The sequence below is a fragment of the Ruditapes philippinarum genome, unplaced genomic scaffold, assembly GCF_026571515.1.
Source record: "Ruditapes philippinarum isolate M1 unplaced genomic scaffold, ASM2657151v2 ctg57_1_1_1_1, whole genome shotgun sequence".
Lineage (NCBI taxonomy): Eukaryota > Metazoa > Mollusca > Bivalvia > Venerida > Veneridae > Ruditapes > Ruditapes philippinarum.
In genome coordinates this window covers 45632-64929 of record NW_026855294.1, presented here as the reverse complement: position 1 = coordinate 64929, position 19298 = coordinate 45632, and the positions used below count along the sequence as shown (strand labels likewise).

Sequence of the window (19298 nt, the reverse complement as noted above, 5' to 3'; positions counted from 1 at the left end):
ACGTATATAAATGACAGTAACGGTATGTATACATTTTTACTAAGATATCAATAATGTGTTCATTTTTATAAGCTACATCTGTTACAATTATTTGGATAGCAACGATATGTAATTTTCTTATAAATATTATACATATGACATACATTAAAAAATAAATAGCATACAGTTTTGTAAGCGATATACCTATAACATGTAATAGCAAGATATGTAAACTTTAATGAGTACTACACCTGTAATTGTATCAACAATTCTATATATATATTTTATACATGATAAACAAGGAGAGGTGAATTTAGCAAAAAAAAAAAAAATGTTTATTAGTGTTACATCTGCATCCTGTATTTAAAAATCACCGATAATTGCATAACACTGACCAGCAAATCTTAGATAGTAAACATTCACACTTAATTTACTAGTAAATGTTTGTAAGTTTTATACGCAAAACTTGTTTTTAAACACAAATATGATAATTTCTAAGATTGTATAAGTATAACATGTATTTGTATACGGATACGTGTAATATAACATGTAGTATTTCAGGTTCATTTGTATGCAAAGCGAAAAGATACGTACATTTTATGATCCAATATGATATATATCAGACTTTGCTTTTTTGCTTTATCTGTAAAAAATTATCTATTTTCATTGAAACGCAGTTTTCACAGACGCACGGTAAGAAAATGAGGTCATACGTTGATCGGCTAATTGAACGTTGCACATCTAAATGGTGTGTATTTCAAATATTTAATTGAAGTATGCCATAAGGGCAAAACGCAAATATCAATTTTTATTTAAATTTACAAATTTATTATACGAAATCACGAACTTAAATTACAATTAAAGTCCATAACGGAATCGCCAACAAAATAATCGATAAAGTTATATCACTCATATAATGTGATTTTTGTGATAAAATCCAGTATTTCGTTGATAAACATAGAATAAAAGATTTTTTTCTATTACTTTAACAGTTGTGTCAGATTTTATTGCGTTTAAGTTATTACAAAAGTTGCCGATTGTTAAGTTTGTTTATCTTTCACAAAATGGTTAGTTTGTATGTTTGAGGTAATATATCTTTAAATAAAAATATTTTGACGCTTCAACATAAAGACTGTAAAAATCGCGTTCACTCGCCCATGAACAAGAATTGTTAAATGTGAAAAACTGTTTATAATGCCACTTTTATAAAACGAATGCCTAGGAATGCACTTCCTGATATTTTATATTAACATAAACAGTTTTAAAAGATCACCGTATGGATATGATAGTTATTATTAGTAAACTTCCTATCTAAATACAGAAGTACTCGTTAACTGTTACTTTACGTTTCACTCATCACATAACTTAAATCATTGTTTGACCTTTTAGCCTAACTTTTCGAATAATAGGGAGAACTGTTGTACTTACACCGGCGTCGGCGTCGCCTCACACTTTGGTTTAATGTTTGCTTGTAATTGATAGTTGATATCTTCAAAACTATTGAAGGGAATGGGTTATAACTTCACGCACTTATTAAAGAGAATAATAGGAGGTCACTGTCTAATGCCCATATATGTAACATGGATTTTGACAGAGTAATCGTCGTTTTTGATCTTAGAAAATTCTACATTTTTCAGATTTCACCTACAATCACTCTGAGTAGTCGAGCTGTCCTGCCAACGGCTCTTGTTTAAAATAACGCTTGATTTGATTCTTTTTAACAGTTAGTACAGCCTTCAGTATTGAGGAAAAAGAATGTAATAAAATACTGTAAACTTGCAGAGGCGCTAGAAATAAAATGAACGATGTCAATTCCTTTTGAATTCACTTTTTTATTTTTGAAGAAAATCTTAAATGTATCAAAAGACGTGTTATTTTCAGTAATTTTCGGAAAAAGCATATGCACACTTTGAAATATCTACTCAAAATTTAAAGAGAACTTTTTTTCCGAAAATGTTATCAGGTAACATTCAATGCACAGCTGTTAAGGTAATAAAATTAACTTCAATATACCTAAATATAGACATACAGGAAGAAAATGTAAGCTAGTAATTCATTTAAAAATAGACAGTGATACATGGTAATTCTTTAAACTGTGCTTGTCATATAAAAGAATATATTGCAAGTTAAGTCAAGTACATGTCTTAATTTATTTATATGGCTCCTCAAAATGCTTTAAATATTTCCATTTTAATTGCAAAATATATATGTTCATTATCTTTAACGAAGCTTAAATTAAAGCATGGTATCGTATGTAAATATTCAAGTCGTTAAACTGTTTAACTAGATCAGTGTCAGTTTATATATTCCTTCAGAATCAAACTGTATTAGAGATCCGTTAAGTCTGTTGGATAATCCGTATGGTCCATAGCATATCGAGTTGGGACCTAATGCTAACTCTGGACTACACTCCTCACCGGGATCAGCAAGGGTCTCATTCCATGTTTGGGGACATATCAAACACAGAAGTTGCCGCCTGGTGGTTACCAGTTTGGAGCGCTTTCCGGGGGTATGTGTTAGGTGCCAAAGAGGCCTAAATCCGCAGGCAGGCGAGAATTTAGATCTCCAGAGTTTTCCCCATTGTATTTTCAATCTAAATGTATGACGTCTTTATCTTGTGTAAAGTCGTATTTTACTACAAGATCTTCATGTCATAATTATCTGAACCGACCCGTGAACATTTTCAATCATCTTTGCTCATATTCCTTCATTAAAATTTGATTTATTTACAAAAATAAATAAAAAGAATTCCGTATATGAATTGATTGCATACGTTATGGAAATATATTACACACATATGGTAAGGAGGGATCCATACAATAATTTGAAATTAACATGTAGAACCCAGCTGAAAGGACTGCTACTTCAGAACAATTCTCATATCATAATATTCTTACTGTACAATAAACTGGTTTATATTATTTGATTCCGTGCTTGAAAATGTCATTGAATCAAAATGTAACGGAGATTATGTACGTTCGTCTATTCTCTAGGGGAAAAAAGGAATTTTAAAACTATAAACTTTAATATATTTACCAAACACACCTATTTCATACTTCTCAAATTTATGTTTTATCTGTTTTATTTTGACAATATGTACAAGTCACAACTGTTTCGATTATGTACTTACCAGATATCTGGCAGAAACAGTTAATGTTTTTTTTTAATACAATAACTTCATTACCCTTACAATGTTAGTGTTTTTAATAAACCCTTTCTAATTAATAACGTCTTTCTTGTGTGTTTTCTTTGTCAAGAAACCTGTATCTTGGTGCCGTCTTTATGCCCCCTTGAAGGGAGGCCTCATATAATCGCATCGTCTGTCCGTCCGTCTGTCCCACCTATTCGTGTCCGGACTGTAATTTTGTCATATATATAGGGATTTTGAAATAACTTGGCACAAATGTTTACCACATCAAGACAATGTGTCGCGTCCAAGAACCACGTCCCTACCTCAAAGGTCAAGGTCACACTATCATTTTGAAGTTTCAAATTATCGCAATTAGAGTAAAAAGGTACACATAATCGTGTCCGGGCTGTAACTTGTCATGCATTGAAGGATTTTTAAATTACTTGGCATAAATGTCTTCAACATCAAGGCCATGTGTCGCATCTAATAATTACGTCCCTACCTCAAAGGTCAAGGTCAAGGTAGAGTTTATAGGTGCACACATTCGTGTCCGGGCTGTTACTTTGTCGTGCATCGAAGGGTTTTAAAATAACTAGGCTAAAATTTATACCACATCAAAACATGTGGCGACAAAGACCCATGCCACTACCTTCAAGGTCAAGGTCACACTTATGATTTGAATGTACTCATTCTCTCGAAAAGAGTATGAAGATACACATTCATGTCCGGACTGTAACTTTGTCATGCATGGAAGGATTTTAAAATTACTTGGCACAAATGTCTACCACATCAAGACAATGTGTCGCGGCTAATGCTCATGTCCGTCTGTCTTCACTTACTCAACAATCATGTCCAGACTGTAACTTTGTCATGCATTGAGGGATTTTGAAATGATTTGGCACAAATGTCTATCTCATAACAACATTTTGTCGTGTCCAGGAACCTCGTCCCTTCTTCGAAGGTCAAAGTCAAACTTATATTTTGAAGGTTCATGCTATCACAATAAGAGATTACAGGTACAATAATACAAAGAACAATATTCAGCAATTAGTTACTTTCAGTCTTTTTTTTCATAATACCTGCATGCTTAAGAAACCTTTTCGGGGACATTCGTAGCTCTTGTTCTGTAATGTTTTCCGCAAGAGGTGGATGTATATATTGTTGAAATTGCAGTTACTGATTTTACCTTAACATCATTTCTTTATTTTTTATTTTTGACAAGCCGAGTAGCAGTTTTGCACTTTCTAGTACCATCCACGAGCAGGCTCCCTGCATCATTTTCAATTTTGCCGTTTTGGACGTTCTTTAGGGATTTCTTTTTATTCCTCTCTATTTTATACTTATTTCTTTTTCTGTAAAGTTCATCTTTTTTGTGATAACTTGGCATTATGAAATTAATTTGATATCTTAAAACAAGTTAATCACAAAAATATTGACACTCCTCTTCAAAATCTCGCGGTCAGCCTTCTTAGCTCACTAGTGAGAGCATTGTATTAGTAGCTTTTACAACTGTTACTGTTTTGATATTTTCTCAAAACAGATATATATATTGATGATTTCTATATCTATTATTTTATTTTATGTTGTGAATATAGATTCTTGATTCTAGAGTCACCAAGTTTCCCTTTGCGGGAATACATCTATTTAATCCGCAATTTGAATGGTGTTTATGCATTAAATTTGACATATTCTTACTTTTGTAATATATAAGTTCTTTAAACTAACTTAAAAACATATTGAGGATGCTTTCTAATTTAGAATTTCATTGTCATCAAATTGCATTTTAATATTCTCTTTCATTTCTTAATGTTTCAAGAAGATTGCGCATGATATTCTAAAATCAACATTTATACACATATGTGATTCAGGACCGTAGACTGTCCCTTCCGGATGATAATTTGTCAGGCGGACCACCACCAGCTTCTTCAACAATTTTGAGGACAAAAAGGCAAGCTACACTATCACTTCATTGTACTTATTATTCATTTAGATAAATATTTATTTTCCTCATTAACTATTTCTTAATCGTAAGTAATAATGAAACTATTGATCTGGGCTTATACATATTTTTACAATTATTTAAACATTTAAAAAATGCAATATTTTGGATAAACTAAAACTTTACCCACAGATCAATGAATGAATAAATATTAAATGCAATCACATTATAAAATAGGAGGACTAGACTAAATTATGAAAGTTTATGCTTTGAAATGTATATTTTAATTTTAAAGTGTGCACACACCAGATTATTCAAAGACCAAGTCTAGATTATTCAATTATGAGAAAGAAGCGACACCACGTAGCAAACGACAATTGATGACAAGCGCTCAGGACAACCTAATTGAGTCTCCATTATCACCTCAAGCATCGGCCCACTCTCCGACACATACTCCTTTACAGCCTCGGTCAATTCCCCCAATGTCTGCACTTGCAATGGAAGCACGTAAAGCCAGCTCTATAGAGATTGTAAAGAATGTTGCACGACTGCCACAGTGTATTGACGGCAGTGAGAAACCTAGCAAAGGTTATATGTAAATGTTTATAGTTTTTGACTTTTTACTTGCAGTTTTTAAAAAATTAATCAAACATATTACTAAGTTTTTGTAGGTAAGATATTACATATTAAATCGTAACTGACCAGGGCTGCGTTTAATAGAAAGTCCTAAGTGTACCCTAATAAGCACTATAACATAAGACTAACTTTTTAAAAGACCGTTTCAATAGATATGTTTCATCTGTTGTCAAATACTTAAAATAAACTTTAATGAAATTCACCTTCCTGAGAACAGTCGAGAAATACAAGGGCACGCGCTTGAAGTCGTTTACAATTTCGATATATAAACTGATTTCGGACTTGGAACGTTCTATGAAACGCAACCCTAACTACTAAAACCTCAGCCTTACATGCTTATTAACCGCCTGAATGTTGTTTCTTTCAGAGCAAGAAAGGTCACCGTCTGACGTTAAAGGTTTGGCTTTAAATACTCTGTTTATATGTTTGTGTTTAACCTTTGTACTTTGTTTTCAATATATGGCTAAGAAGTTGTTTTTTTCTTTTTTTTTTAATCATAAACCCAAACATTCGAATCATAATATAATCATTACATATATGGGGATTACACATATATACATGTATAGAATTTTCAATATAATTATTTTAAGCATATTTGTATCTTAAAGTTAATGAAATTCACCTTCCTGAAAACAGTCGAGAAATGCAAGGGCACGCGCTTGAAGTCGTTCACAATTTCGATATGTTGACTGATTTCGGACTTGGAACGTTGTATCAAACGCAACCCTAACTACTAAAACCTCTCAGCCTTACATGCTTATTGATCGCCTGAATGTTGTTTCTTTCAGAGCAAGAAAGGTCACCGTCTGACGTTAAAGGTTTGGCTTTAAACACTCTGTTTATATGTTTGTGTTTACCTTTGTAGTTTGTTTTCATTATATGGCTAAGAAGTTGTTTTTTCTTTTTTTCAATCATTAATCCAAACATTCGAATCATAATATCATCATTACATATATGGTGACTACACATATATATATAGAATTTTCAATATAATTATTTTAAGCATATTTGTATCTCAAGGTCTTCGAATAAATGTTTTGCAAGAAGAAAGATAAAAGCACAGGTCCTTGAACAAACTTTTTATGTTTTATTTCGGCTATATACTCTTATAAGATATCTTAATATACATATAAAGGCCGATTATGTAAAATATTTGATTATGTAACTAACGCCTGTGGGTAAAAAGTGGGTGTATTTTCTTTCTCTAAATTTTCTTAATATAAAATTATAAAAGGAAAAACTCTTGACCATTTTATTTCAAAATTATGTAGATTGTCTTGTATTCAGGATATGTCTTTATCAATCAATTCTAATCCAAAAATTAAGGAAAGACTGGACTATTTTTTTGCTATATTTCATTTTAAATTTGAAATATTTTCACAATATAATGATAAAGTTATACCAAAACAGATATGTCTGAAGTTTAGGGGTACTTCATGTAATAACCATGTTTGAATTTTGTTCCAGAAAACTTGTGTTAATTGACATTTCAAAATTAAATGTTCAATTGATTCTATATCCGTAGAGCAAAAAATCGCAAAAGTTGCTAAATGACAGATTGTATTTAAAAATATATTTTGTTGGGACTAAGCGCTTTAAAAACTTATATTGGAAACTTTCAAGGTTCGTGTTTGTGTTAGTAGACTTCAAAGGTATATTAGATGTTTACATATTAAGAATTTGTTTTGCTGTTTCAAATTTATAAAAGACCGCTTTACTAATATCAAAAAGTTGTTTTCTAGCTTCAGTTTCATCAATTTAAGATGATTAAACTATGGAAAACCATGGAATTAAAATATCTCTTAAAAATGTGTGTGTTTACAGATTTTTAAGATATCGAAAGAAGAATTTAGATGACATTCAAAAATAAATTTGCCACCGAATGCTTTTGATATGTTTTCATAAAATGCTTCTCGGTGCACATTTTGTTTTGAAACCCAGCAAGCTTCAATAGAGGCTATAAAGAACTTTAAATCTTTCGATTTTAAACCTCTTACGTTGTGTTTGCTTACAATAGTTTTACGACTAACTTTGTCTGATTTACCATCCATCCCATAAATAATTAAAAATGATGATGTTATGTCTTTTATAGTGTGATCAGGTTAGTTTTCAAGAACTGTAAATTGATAAGTCAGTTTTTTTAATGCGTATGTCTTAACTGTGACTTATCCTATTAAAGTTGATTTACGGTATTGCCACTGTTTTAAACAATTTTTAAATTCTTGTAGTGTAGATTTTCTAAGTTTAACACTTTCGTTTTTGAGTCTGTATAGAAAGTTATGTCAACAGTTTTAACTTGTTTGATGTCCAGAAAAAATCATAAAACAATATATTTTAGATTTGTACTTTTACGGACTCCAACTTTCATAACAACATATTTAAATATACCTGGTATTAAGTTTGAGGCCAATTGTACTTCCGATTTCATTAATGTGACTTTTATAAGATTTTCAAAAGAGTATTTTTCTAATATTTACATATGACTGCAAACAGTGTCTGTTTTGTTTCTTTATCATTTATTGTAAAGCCCTAAATATTTTTATCTTTTGCAATTTTCTTAGGAACAGTTGAACACATACGGTGAATAAGGAAGAACAAAGAGGACATCCTTTTCTTATTTTGTGTTGAATTTAGAAATTTTCTGACATATGACCATCACTTAAGAGTTTAACCAATGAAATAATTAAGTGTTATGAAGTTTATTAAAATGAAAATTTTTGTTTTACTTTGAAAGGTTACTTTCGATGCATTTGAAAAAATCCATAAGGTATTTCGATCGTATTTGTAAAACCATATACACTTTACATTGTATATATCATCTAAATTAAAATAACTATTTCATGAATAATGATAAAAAATGTAATATGTTGACAGGTTAGTTTTAGATTTATGTGTCAATTAACAAATATGAGTTTGTTTTTTTCTGAAGTTTTCAATACATTGTTTTTAAATTTAATTCTAAAATCAATTTGAAAAAAGAATGTTGTGTCTAAAGCATAACAGGTATTATCTAATTCACGTCTTATTAAAAATATTTTCCAGTTAGTTTTAAAGAAGATGACTTGTTTGGAAGAAAAGCATCCCAAGGGCGTGTAAGGCGCGGTTCAATGCCGGCTTCCCTTCCTAAACCTCTCATTCAAAAGAGACGTGCTTCACTTCCAGTCCCTGACATTGAAACTCCAAAACCTCCGTCACGAGCAAGGCGCCACTCTATGCCAGCAAATGCGTCCACATTACCAAGAATATCTATTGATGAGGCTCCAAGTTTAGGCAATAATCATGATGAAGACGAGACACGGCTTGTAGCACTGTATAATAAGGCCATACAGACTGTACAGTTAGCCGATGAATCTATTTTGGCAGGATGCTTACCATTTCCAAACCAGCTTAAAGTAATAAAATCTATTGTAATATTTATGTGAGATTCGCTTTCTACAATCAATTAAATTGTGCGTAATAAATATTACTCAATGTTCCATGTTACAGCGACCCTGCTTCTGACCTTGTCTACACAATTTTTTGATTACTTTTTTTCTCTCTCAAATCTTTGCCAAACTGTGTATCAGATAGCCTTTTCATTTATTTCAGCGGTGCTTTCTTTATAGTGAGCAATTTTGCAAATTGAATGTATGTACATGCTTATTTCTCACATGGTACAAAATGTTTTTATGTTTGGGATTTATATTTCCGGAGTTTTTAAATCGTCACTTTTTTCTTAATGACAAAATTGTATGTTTTCTTATCAATTCCTTTTGAATGTTCGTTTCGTATGTTTAGCATGCTTCCTAAATCACTTTCTCTTGTTGTTTTTCTCTAAGGAACGGAGATTTTCGCATGGATCTTCTTTCGATAGATCGTCTGGATCCGGGTTTGATCTTTCAACCCTGAAAGAACTTGAGTCAATTCTCACTGACGCAAGAGTTTATTCAAAAAGGTGAGCTTAGGAATGAATTGAAAAATAATGAAACACACCGCTATAACGCCAGTTACAAACTATAGGAAATCAATTCTAGAAAGTAACAAAAAAGGTTTTATTTGAATGCCCATTATGTCTCAGGTATTTTTTTCTCAAAAAAGCATTTTATTTTGGGTGCCCTGTTATATTTTTCAAAAAAACAAAACAAAAAAAACTTACTGCTCAATATTCTGATGTATTCTTTTGTTATGTTGCTTTTTTGCAATAACAACAGTTACAGTGTATAAGTATTACATATAATTTCCAATTCAGGACCACTTTCTTCAGGTAATAAACATCATACATATCTAAAACAAATATTCAAATGTTATAAATGCCATTTTTGCCATTTAAAAAGAAGGAAAAAAATGATCTTTTCTGTTGCATGATGTGTCTTTAAATGTAGAGGTGTCCTTTGACTTTGGCGTCTGTCTTTTAAAGGGATATTCAGGCAATATAATGACTGAAATATTAAAATGATCTTGTGTACTCAAATCACGTTAAATTGACACTTCTTAAAGTCCAAGCATGAATTTCTGTATTAATTCTACATATTTTGGGTTTGAAGTGTAAATATATCTATGTATGTTGAACGAAATTAAGACGCCAACAGAATCACCGAATACTTATAAAACAAGTCATGTGACTTGAATAAACCCTTGAAGTATTGTGGTAATTGTATGATTAAAACAAGTCTAAGTCATTCATTTTGGCATGATCTTTAACGTTTCCAGAGTTCACTGTGACAACTATTGTGAAATCTTAGCGCTCTAACCTGACCCACGCGGGTCAAGTTAGGAAACTACAATTTTATTCTTTATATGGAGAAAAGTTTTGTTCCTTTGACTGCCTAGTGTATTCATTTTGAGGATATTTACAGAATAATGAATGAAAAATTCAAAACTAAGAAATGAAAATTTTGCCTGTGTCTCCCTTTAATCAAAGTATTGAGGATCGAAGACATATTCGGGTCAAAAACGATGTTTACTTGTAAATCACATGTACTGGTCAATAAAGCGGTTAGGAGAGTGGTTCAAATAAACTCCTAACTTCGAAAATACATCCACTTCTTCAAAAATAGCTTGCCAGTAAATTTAATCTTTAAACGTTTTACATGCTTATATTTTGTACCAACCTTATAAAACATCCGTTCAAAGTTAAAACCTTTAAAGAAACATACTTTGCTTTTGTTTGATCGGCCCACAAGGCTTTTGGTAGCAAACTAGGTAGATATTATAAATATACACTATGCTTACAGGAAAGGTTCTACTGAGGAATACGGTTGTCTTGATGTTGCACAGAAAAGAGCACAGAAAAAGCGTATTGAGCATCTTGAGCAAGTACTGAGAAAGTTAAATCCGACGTATGACACAAGTGTCGACATTGATCCTATGAAAGTAAGTCTTCAAAAAGTGTCAAATAATTCTATGTATGCTGTCACAAATAAATTTTAAACATTTTTACGGTCAAAGGCTATACAAAGTAATCCGCGTACTATTTCATTACCAAGCATTGATAATATTTCAGTATTAATTAAACACACAGACATTTCCTAATACACAAAGCTTTTCTCAGTCGAGTATTTATTTAAAGACAATAATTCTTATTGGATTTTCCAAATGATGACAGACTATTACAAAAGTTCACTTAGTACATGTACACTTATGCGTAATTTAAATCATTAAAACATATAAAACTCTTCCATATTACAAGCAGGAGGTCTGATTCAAAAACTACGTTAATGATGCAATGATGTCATGTGCATGCGCAGTACACTGAAAGTCTTAGTTTCTTAGCGGGTCAGGCGCAACAAATCTAATACTAGCAATATACACAATATAAAATTTCACAAATTTACAAAACCATTTATCAAGTGTAAAAAAGGGTTAAGCCAAAAGTTGTAACAGTATTATCGTTGACCCTCCCCTAAACAATTCCTTTTCGTTTCGACTGATATTGGTTTATTATTTTATTATCATCAAAGTTCGTGCACGATGCATTTCAGGTACTTCAATGCAGTTACCTTCGATTGTCCAAGTCAAACATTGAGACACTTGAGAATATGCTAAAACAACAAGGCAAAGATGTAGGAATACATAGTCATATGGACGTAGAGGATTATGATATTTGGAAAAATTTGAAAGAAGAGCGCGTTGATCTTCAAAAGCCACCCGTAGCAGCAGACGAGGAAAGAAGATCCTCTAAAACGAAACGACCAATTCATATTTAAAGTCGATTTTTTCGGGAGGTTTAAAACATGACCGTATGAATATTTGATCTCTTTATTCATTTTTTTAAAGTTCGTTATTTATTGTTTTTATGTATCGTTACATAATAAAATGAGCGCTTTACCACTTCAATTGTTACCGTTATTTGTTAATTGAAGGCTTAATGTCTTAAAATATAAAGGGTTCTCTGAAACACGAAATTCGAAAATCGCTAGGTCGATATGATTCGCCAATTTTCCGATTTAATTCGATTTCCAAAATTCTAAGATGCGAAATTTGATATTTGGAATTTACAAATTTAGCGCTTAATTCAAATCAACACGAAATATTAAACGTTAGTTGGATAATTATTTTCAAACTTTTGTATTGGAAAAGGGCAAAGTTGCGAAAAAGATTTCGTGTTTACGCTTGAGAAAAGATACCGTACTTTCCGCCCCTGATTTGAATTTTCGGCATTTGTCAGGTCACATCTAGTTGGATAATATCTCATAACCTGACTGTAAAACATACGCTCAAATTACAATTTTCACCTACTCTGTTGGTGTGACGTAAAACCCAAACACACAAACAAACAAACAAACAAACAAACAAATAAACAAACAAATAAAAAACAAACAAACAAACACACATAAAAACAAGCAAACAATTTTTTTCCAAGACACATTTAAAATGCATACTATAAGTGCACATACAATATAGCTAATATAGGTCCTTCTAACAGACTGACTTAGATAAAATACGTATTAATCACTTGGAAAAAACGTTCATAGCGTAACACTATTGGTAAAAGAACAACACGAAAACACAGCGACATTTTCTTCCTAAAACCATGTAAATGTGAATGATTGGTGAAATATCATACAAATGATCTGATTGCTCTTTGGCCTTTCTTCATCAATCAGGAGAATCCCATTGACGTTTTAGTCTCGTCTGATTACATACAACATGTTTACTTTCTAGTTTTTATAGTTAATAGTATAACAAAGTATCATTGATTTTTGTTGAAAAATGATAAAACCACTTAAATTATTTGCTAATTTAACTGAAACAAATAGAGTTCTTTATAACTGTAAAAGCCTAAAGGATTCTTTAAAATATTAAATAATGTATGCGCTTGCTCCACATGATAACAATTACATTTAATCTATTCTAAAATGGCCCCTGAATGAATGGTATTGTTTGTAATAAGCAAGAAAGGCAGTCTCTCGATAGGAGATACACCGTGCTATTCCGAGTGTGAAATAAGACTAGTTTTCTCGTAAAGTGTTACATAATTAAGAAAGCAAATACATTCATCAAAACACGAAAAGGACTGAATTTCTTAGAATCTCATACCATGTTTAGTCACACTCTTGCATGTCTACATTATTGCCACGTAATGTCTTCGCCGCGCAATGAGCATGGCATTCCGGATCAGAAATAATTTGATGCTTGTCATATAATCATTTTATTGAATTGCAGAAAAATAAAAAAGTGTATAATATCTTCAGATATGGTTAGAACAACATGTCTAGGGATGGTAAAAAAACAAAACAAAAAAAACCCCATTTCACTTAGGAAAAATAATGGGGCATATTGAAATTTATCCTCTTCAGGATACAAAACAAGCCGTTTGGAAATTCATAATGTAATTGCATTTACTTACGGTTTGCTTGCCTGCCTTGGGAATTATATCCGCATCGTTTTTACCCAATTTACATACGATTCCGAGGAGAATATTCTTATTTATATAGTCGTGTCTTGATTGTTATCTATCTTGTTCTTATGTCTCAAGCATTAAAATAATTGTATTTTGTTTTTAAAGTGACTTATTATAGTACTACGTGAAGCGCCACTTATTTGTTATCTTAGACATAATAAATTAGGAACATTTAAATTACTTATTTGTCGTTTTATCATCTTATGGTGTCAGATATGTATTGATCTTAAAGATGTATAAATGAAACGTCTATTACATTTGAAAACGATGAATGAAATTTCTTTTTTATTACTTAATACTTTTGTTTATTGTACAGTCAAATTTGATCGATACTACATATTAAGTCTAAAGCTATTCCTTTTCAAATTATTCTTGGCGTCAGTTACTAGGTTAATTTAGCCCGGATTATAAAATAAAAAAGTTAACAGGGTCTTGACCATATCGTGGATGTTTGGTTGCTTTGCAGAATTTTAGTTTTTGCACACTGACCTGCAAACATTCCGAAATACTCTCAAGAGTGAATTATATGTAAATGTATTAGCATGACAAGAACTTTCATATACAGGAAAAGAAACATAAAAATCCCTTAAAAGTAGTATGGCATTGTTTACATTAAAAATTAAAGCAAATTACTTTCAGAGAAACATATTATTTGTTATATCAAGAGAAAAACCCACAGAACTTTTGACGATCTTGTAGAAAATAAACTTTAATTATATTCTTTTTCAAATTATATTCTACACACGAGAATAACATGATCGTTAATCTGTCCAAATGAATTACTAAGCGTAAACATAGTTTCAATTCTAATACAATAAACAAAAGACAGCGTGACATTTATGAGAAAACATTACCACACGTACTGTCGGAAATACTGTCAAACTATCAATTTCCGCCTGTAAATTGCCATTTATATCACGTTTCTCTTAAGAAATATGAGATAAATTATTGTTGAAATAATACCAGGAATAATAGAATCTTAAGTTATCCATATACATATTTGTGTTTTATTATAACATTGTATGATTGTATATTTATAAAGAAAATTCTTGAACATTAAATTTGGAGTTTCTGGAGAAAAGATAATAAAAACAAAATATTTTTAACTTTAACGTAATTGTTTGCCATTGTTTTGAATTTAGAATAGGCAGTTGAAAATTTGGGGACATCAATGTAAAAATACACAATGAGCTACCACAGGAACCAAAGGCTTATCGCTTCGTTCCGACATGTCAAGACTTTAAATGACAGACTTTCTGTGATAGAATACGAGTGATAATGAATATAGTTTCTCATAGTTTCATGTCAAACTTATCACACCACTTACTTATAAGTTTATAACAGTTTATAATATATTAAGTAGAGTTTAAATATAAGAAAATAAAATGTAATACCAAAAGCCGAAATACTAATTTAATTTTTTCAAATATTTTATAACCTTATAAGGTAAATTTCAGTACAGTATCAGAGCCGAAAATAATATATATGATATACACAATGTACGCTTAATATTAAACTACACTCTTTGGGAATTCCACATACCCCTAATTATAAATTCAATTCATTTGGTTGTCTTCCCTACAGGTTGATATACGTAAATATAATTATAGCATGACGAGTTACACGTTAACATATTTTCTAGTTATAATCATTATTATGAAGGATATTGGTCGTTTTAGTAGACGAAAGCAAAATTTTAACATGCCGTTCAAGTTTATTATATTCCAGTCACAAGGAGAAACCATATACCTGGCAAGGTCACACTGCTGTTGTTTTATTATCTCCGACAAATTGTAAACTAAGGAACCCTTAAAAAATTACCGAGGCCACATAATAAAGATAACCGTTTCTTTCATACTTTTCCAGTCGATTATGTAAACATGAAAATCTTCAGCTAGAATAAAAGCATTAGTGCCTATCACATTTGTGACACACACACACGCTAAAATACATTTGGCTACATTTTGTTTTAAATTATGAACTTCAAATATCTGAACAAAATTAAAAAAATGTGAAACACCCATAGAAAAACTTTAAAATATGTAAGTTGTTGATTAAAACTGTATCATTTTCAGATGTGTTTATTTCCTTTTTGCTTTATTAAATTTTCATGGATTAAAAAGAATACAACTCAATTTTTTAGATTAGATTCATGTAAATATTATAGGGTGTAACGAAAATTGCATGGGAAAAAAACCGATAATTTATCTGCTTCAGGAGCAAAACAAATGTTGCTTTGTTTAAAAGCTATAATTATCAATTTAATCAGGTTACAAAATAGTCTTTATAGCCAGTTTGAAGCCAATAATATGTAAAACGTATTTCCATTTTTAATGTAAGTGATATAAATGGGCAATTTCGTTGCACAGACCAGATTTTTATACTTCACAACTGTAAAAAGTTGCCCTGTACTTCACTTCAGTGTTGTTATATTTTTCTGGTCTTTTGAGATCATTGATTGCAACACTTTTAAGTTTTGAAAATTGAGTACCGCTCAAGACGGTACTAGGGGGCGTGTGAGATGTTGCACCTTTTCATTATCCCTCATGTACAGACTCAATCAAACTAACTATTTCTAATAAAGTTAACCCATTTAAACAGTACGTATTTTATGAACAGTTTAAAGGTATGTATACAAACAATTTTACAAGAGTGATGATCAAATATATGTTTAATCATAAATAAAACAAAATGAAAGCATAAAGCTGTATGTATGCATTGAAGCTATCACCGTTCTTTATATTCGAGTTCAGACCTACTAGATGGGCCTATCACCGTGACTTGAGTCTGCCTACTGTATACCTGGAGTATAACACCTTAATTTATATTTCAGATAAGAACTACTAGATCAGCCTATCCCCATGGGTTGCCTGGGCCTAACTGTATGCCTAGAGGCTATCACCGTGCTTTATAGTCGAGTTCAGACATACTAGATGGGCCTATCACCGTGGGTTGTGTGAGCCCCAGGCTATCGCCGTGTTTTATATTCAGATTTGCAGATAGGAACTACTGCATAGGCCTATCATCGTGGGTTGTGTTGGTCTCACTGTATTCCTTGAGGATATCACCGTGCTTTAGTTTTCTGGTAAGAACTACTAGATAGGCCTGTCACCGTGGGTTATGTTGGCCTTACTTTATTCAATGAGGCTATTATATTTCAGATAAGAACTACTAGATAGGCCTGTCATCGTGCGTTGTGTGGGCCCCACTGTACTCTTTTAGGCTATTATCCTCGTGCTGTATATTTCAGTTCAAACCTGTTTGGTAGGCCTTACACTGTGGGTTGTATGGGCACCACTGCCTTGTGTTCAATGGCTAAGTGTGCATGACGTCAATTCCTGTTAAGACATGCTCTTTGGCGCAATTTCGTCAAACAAGATTTAAATACTTATAAAGTTGTAAGAAAACTATATCGTGATCGATCGGAATAATGTTAACTTCATTTTCCGAAGGGTTTTTGCCTTCATAATGTTTCTTTTGAATTATACAGAAAGAACAAATCGACGGTCTAAAAACGACCATGCCACGCGAAAATCTCATGAACATATTTATTCGGTTAGGGCCTTGAGCCTTATACTGTGTACGAAACACCCGCAAAACTTGTACAAAATCAAATCTGCAGAAGAATCCGACAAGTGGTTTTAAAACCGTTGGATCGAGAATATGGTGCTTTTACAATGATTTATATACAGACAGAACAAATCGACTGTCCAGAAAACGACCATGCCACGCGGAAATTTCACGGGCATTTTATTTGGTTATGGATTTGGGGCCTTATAGGGTGAACAAAACACCCTCCAATCTTGTACGAAATCGAATGTGCAAATAAATCAGAGAAGTGGTTTTAAAACGGTTGGCTCGAGAATATGGTACTTATAACGACAATTTATATAGCGAAAGAACAAATCGACGGTCCAGGAAACGACAATACCACGCGGAAATCTAGATTTGTGCTTCGGGCTTCGGGCTTTATTATATGCAAGACGGATCCTCCAAACTTGTACAAAAACGAGTCTGCAATGAAATCAGACAAGCGATGTTTAAACATTCGGCTCGAGAAAATGGTACAATATTCTGAAAATTTATCTACTGAAAAAACAAATCGACAGCCCAGAAAACGACCATGCGAAATTCTAACGGACATATTGATTGAGTAAGGGTCTTGGTCTTTATAATGTGTAATGAAGACCCTCCATACTTGTACAAAATGGAATCTGCAAAGAAATCAAACAAATGGTGTTTAAATGGTTGGCTCGAGAATATGGTGCTTTTTTCTGAAAAATTATCCACTTTGTATCCAGAAAGAACACATTGTCGGCCCAGAAAACGACCATGTCATGCGGAAATCTCACGAACATATAAATTTTATTGGACTCTGGCCTTTATACTGTGTACGAAAGACCCTTCAAACTTGTATAAAATCGAATCTGCAAAAGAATCAGACAAGTGGTATCAAAACGGTAGGCTCGAACATATGGCGCTTTTTACGATAATTTGTATTCAGAAAAAACAAATCGACGGTCTAAAATATGACAATGTTCGCTATGACATGATGTTTCTTTCTTCATATATGTAACACAATTTGTATATTTCTTACAACACATTTCAGTTATATGGTTATTGACCTATAATTATAAAGTAAAGTCAAGTTCTAGGAGCAAAAAATATATGAACGTTTTTTTCTGTTCTTTTACCCAACCCACTTCTTAAAAGCTACTTTGGGATAAATGCTCAGGTAAATCAGGTAATAGTTTTATGCTTAACTTGAACTGATAAAGAACATACAATAAAATGACACTTTCTTTTATTATATATGAACCTGAATTTTAGGTAATGGCAAGCTCTGAGAACATTAAAATTTTAAATGTTTTTCGGTTATTCTACCCTTCACACTTTCTTTAAGCCCTTCTCTTATTTGATAAATGCTCAGGTAATGATTTATATTCATTTATCTAGATAAAGTACAAACAACACGTATATTGAATCAAATTGTGTTATTACGGGATAATGAAAATCATCAAATTATCAAAATCTGTTATTTTTTACAACTGTTCCGGTAAATTTATTGTGACAATCTTAAGTTTAAAGGTCTATTATAGTGTTCCTTGCTTAACTGATTCATAAACTAGACATATTATATCTGTTATTGTGTATTTAAACCTATATTGTTTTGAAATCTAAAAATAGAAAGTAAAGAAACAAAAAATATTTGGTATTTTGTCATATTTGTTGACCTTATTAGCGGCCATCTTGAATTGTAACTTAAGAAATGTTTTTAGAAACTACGAACAATACTTTTTATAATGGTAATGTTTCTTTTTGAGATGTAGTAGCTTGCAATAAAACCTCGCCATCTCTTGGACTACTTGTCCCTGCTTGTCCTTCATATTTTTAAAGTCTCAGCAAGATTTCTCAACCACTGGTTTCATTTACATAATAAACAAAAATGTACCGTTCATAATCAACATTTTACATAAAATGGAAACATCTTTTCATTAAAAAAAACATCCACCGATGTGTTAATACAGCACATTGGTTATTATGAAATCTCTAATGTGGCACAAATTACAGTTTGAAAAAAAAAAATATGTTAAGAAAACGTTGAGAATGAAATTCACGTTAATCATTTGAAAAAAACTTCTACGCCATAACTCTTCAATTGCTCAACTTATAATACAAAAACACAGCGGCATGCGTAAATGCGAAGTATTGTTGAAAAATCACACAATGAT

The 19298-nt window shown here is 31.7% G+C and overlaps 1 protein-coding gene across 2 annotated transcripts in view; it reads left to right on the top strand.

Moving 5' to 3' along the window:
* The window catches only part of LOC132742791 (uncharacterized), a 35550-nt gene extending 23609 nt beyond the window's left edge, over positions 1-11941 (top strand). Inside the window, exons 5-12 of one of the 2 annotated variants that reach the window (XM_060731266.1) lie at positions 4978-5057; positions 5344-5636; positions 6052-6081; positions 6473-6502; positions 8727-9076; positions 9503-9618; positions 10898-11036; positions 11645-11940. In XM_060731266.1, coding sequence (XP_060587249.1) covers positions 4978-5057; positions 5344-5636; positions 6052-6081; positions 6473-6502; positions 8727-9076; positions 9503-9618; positions 10898-11036; positions 11645-11869 — 1263 coding nt within the window. In that variant the 3' untranslated portion in view covers positions 11870-11940. Of the gene's footprint in view, positions 1-4977; positions 5058-5343; positions 5637-6051; positions 6082-6472; positions 6503-8726; positions 9077-9502; positions 9619-10897; positions 11037-11644 lie in introns of both variants that reach the window. The other variant, XM_060731267.1, reaches the window with a different exon arrangement.
* Positions 11942-19298: the final 7357 nt, after the last annotated feature.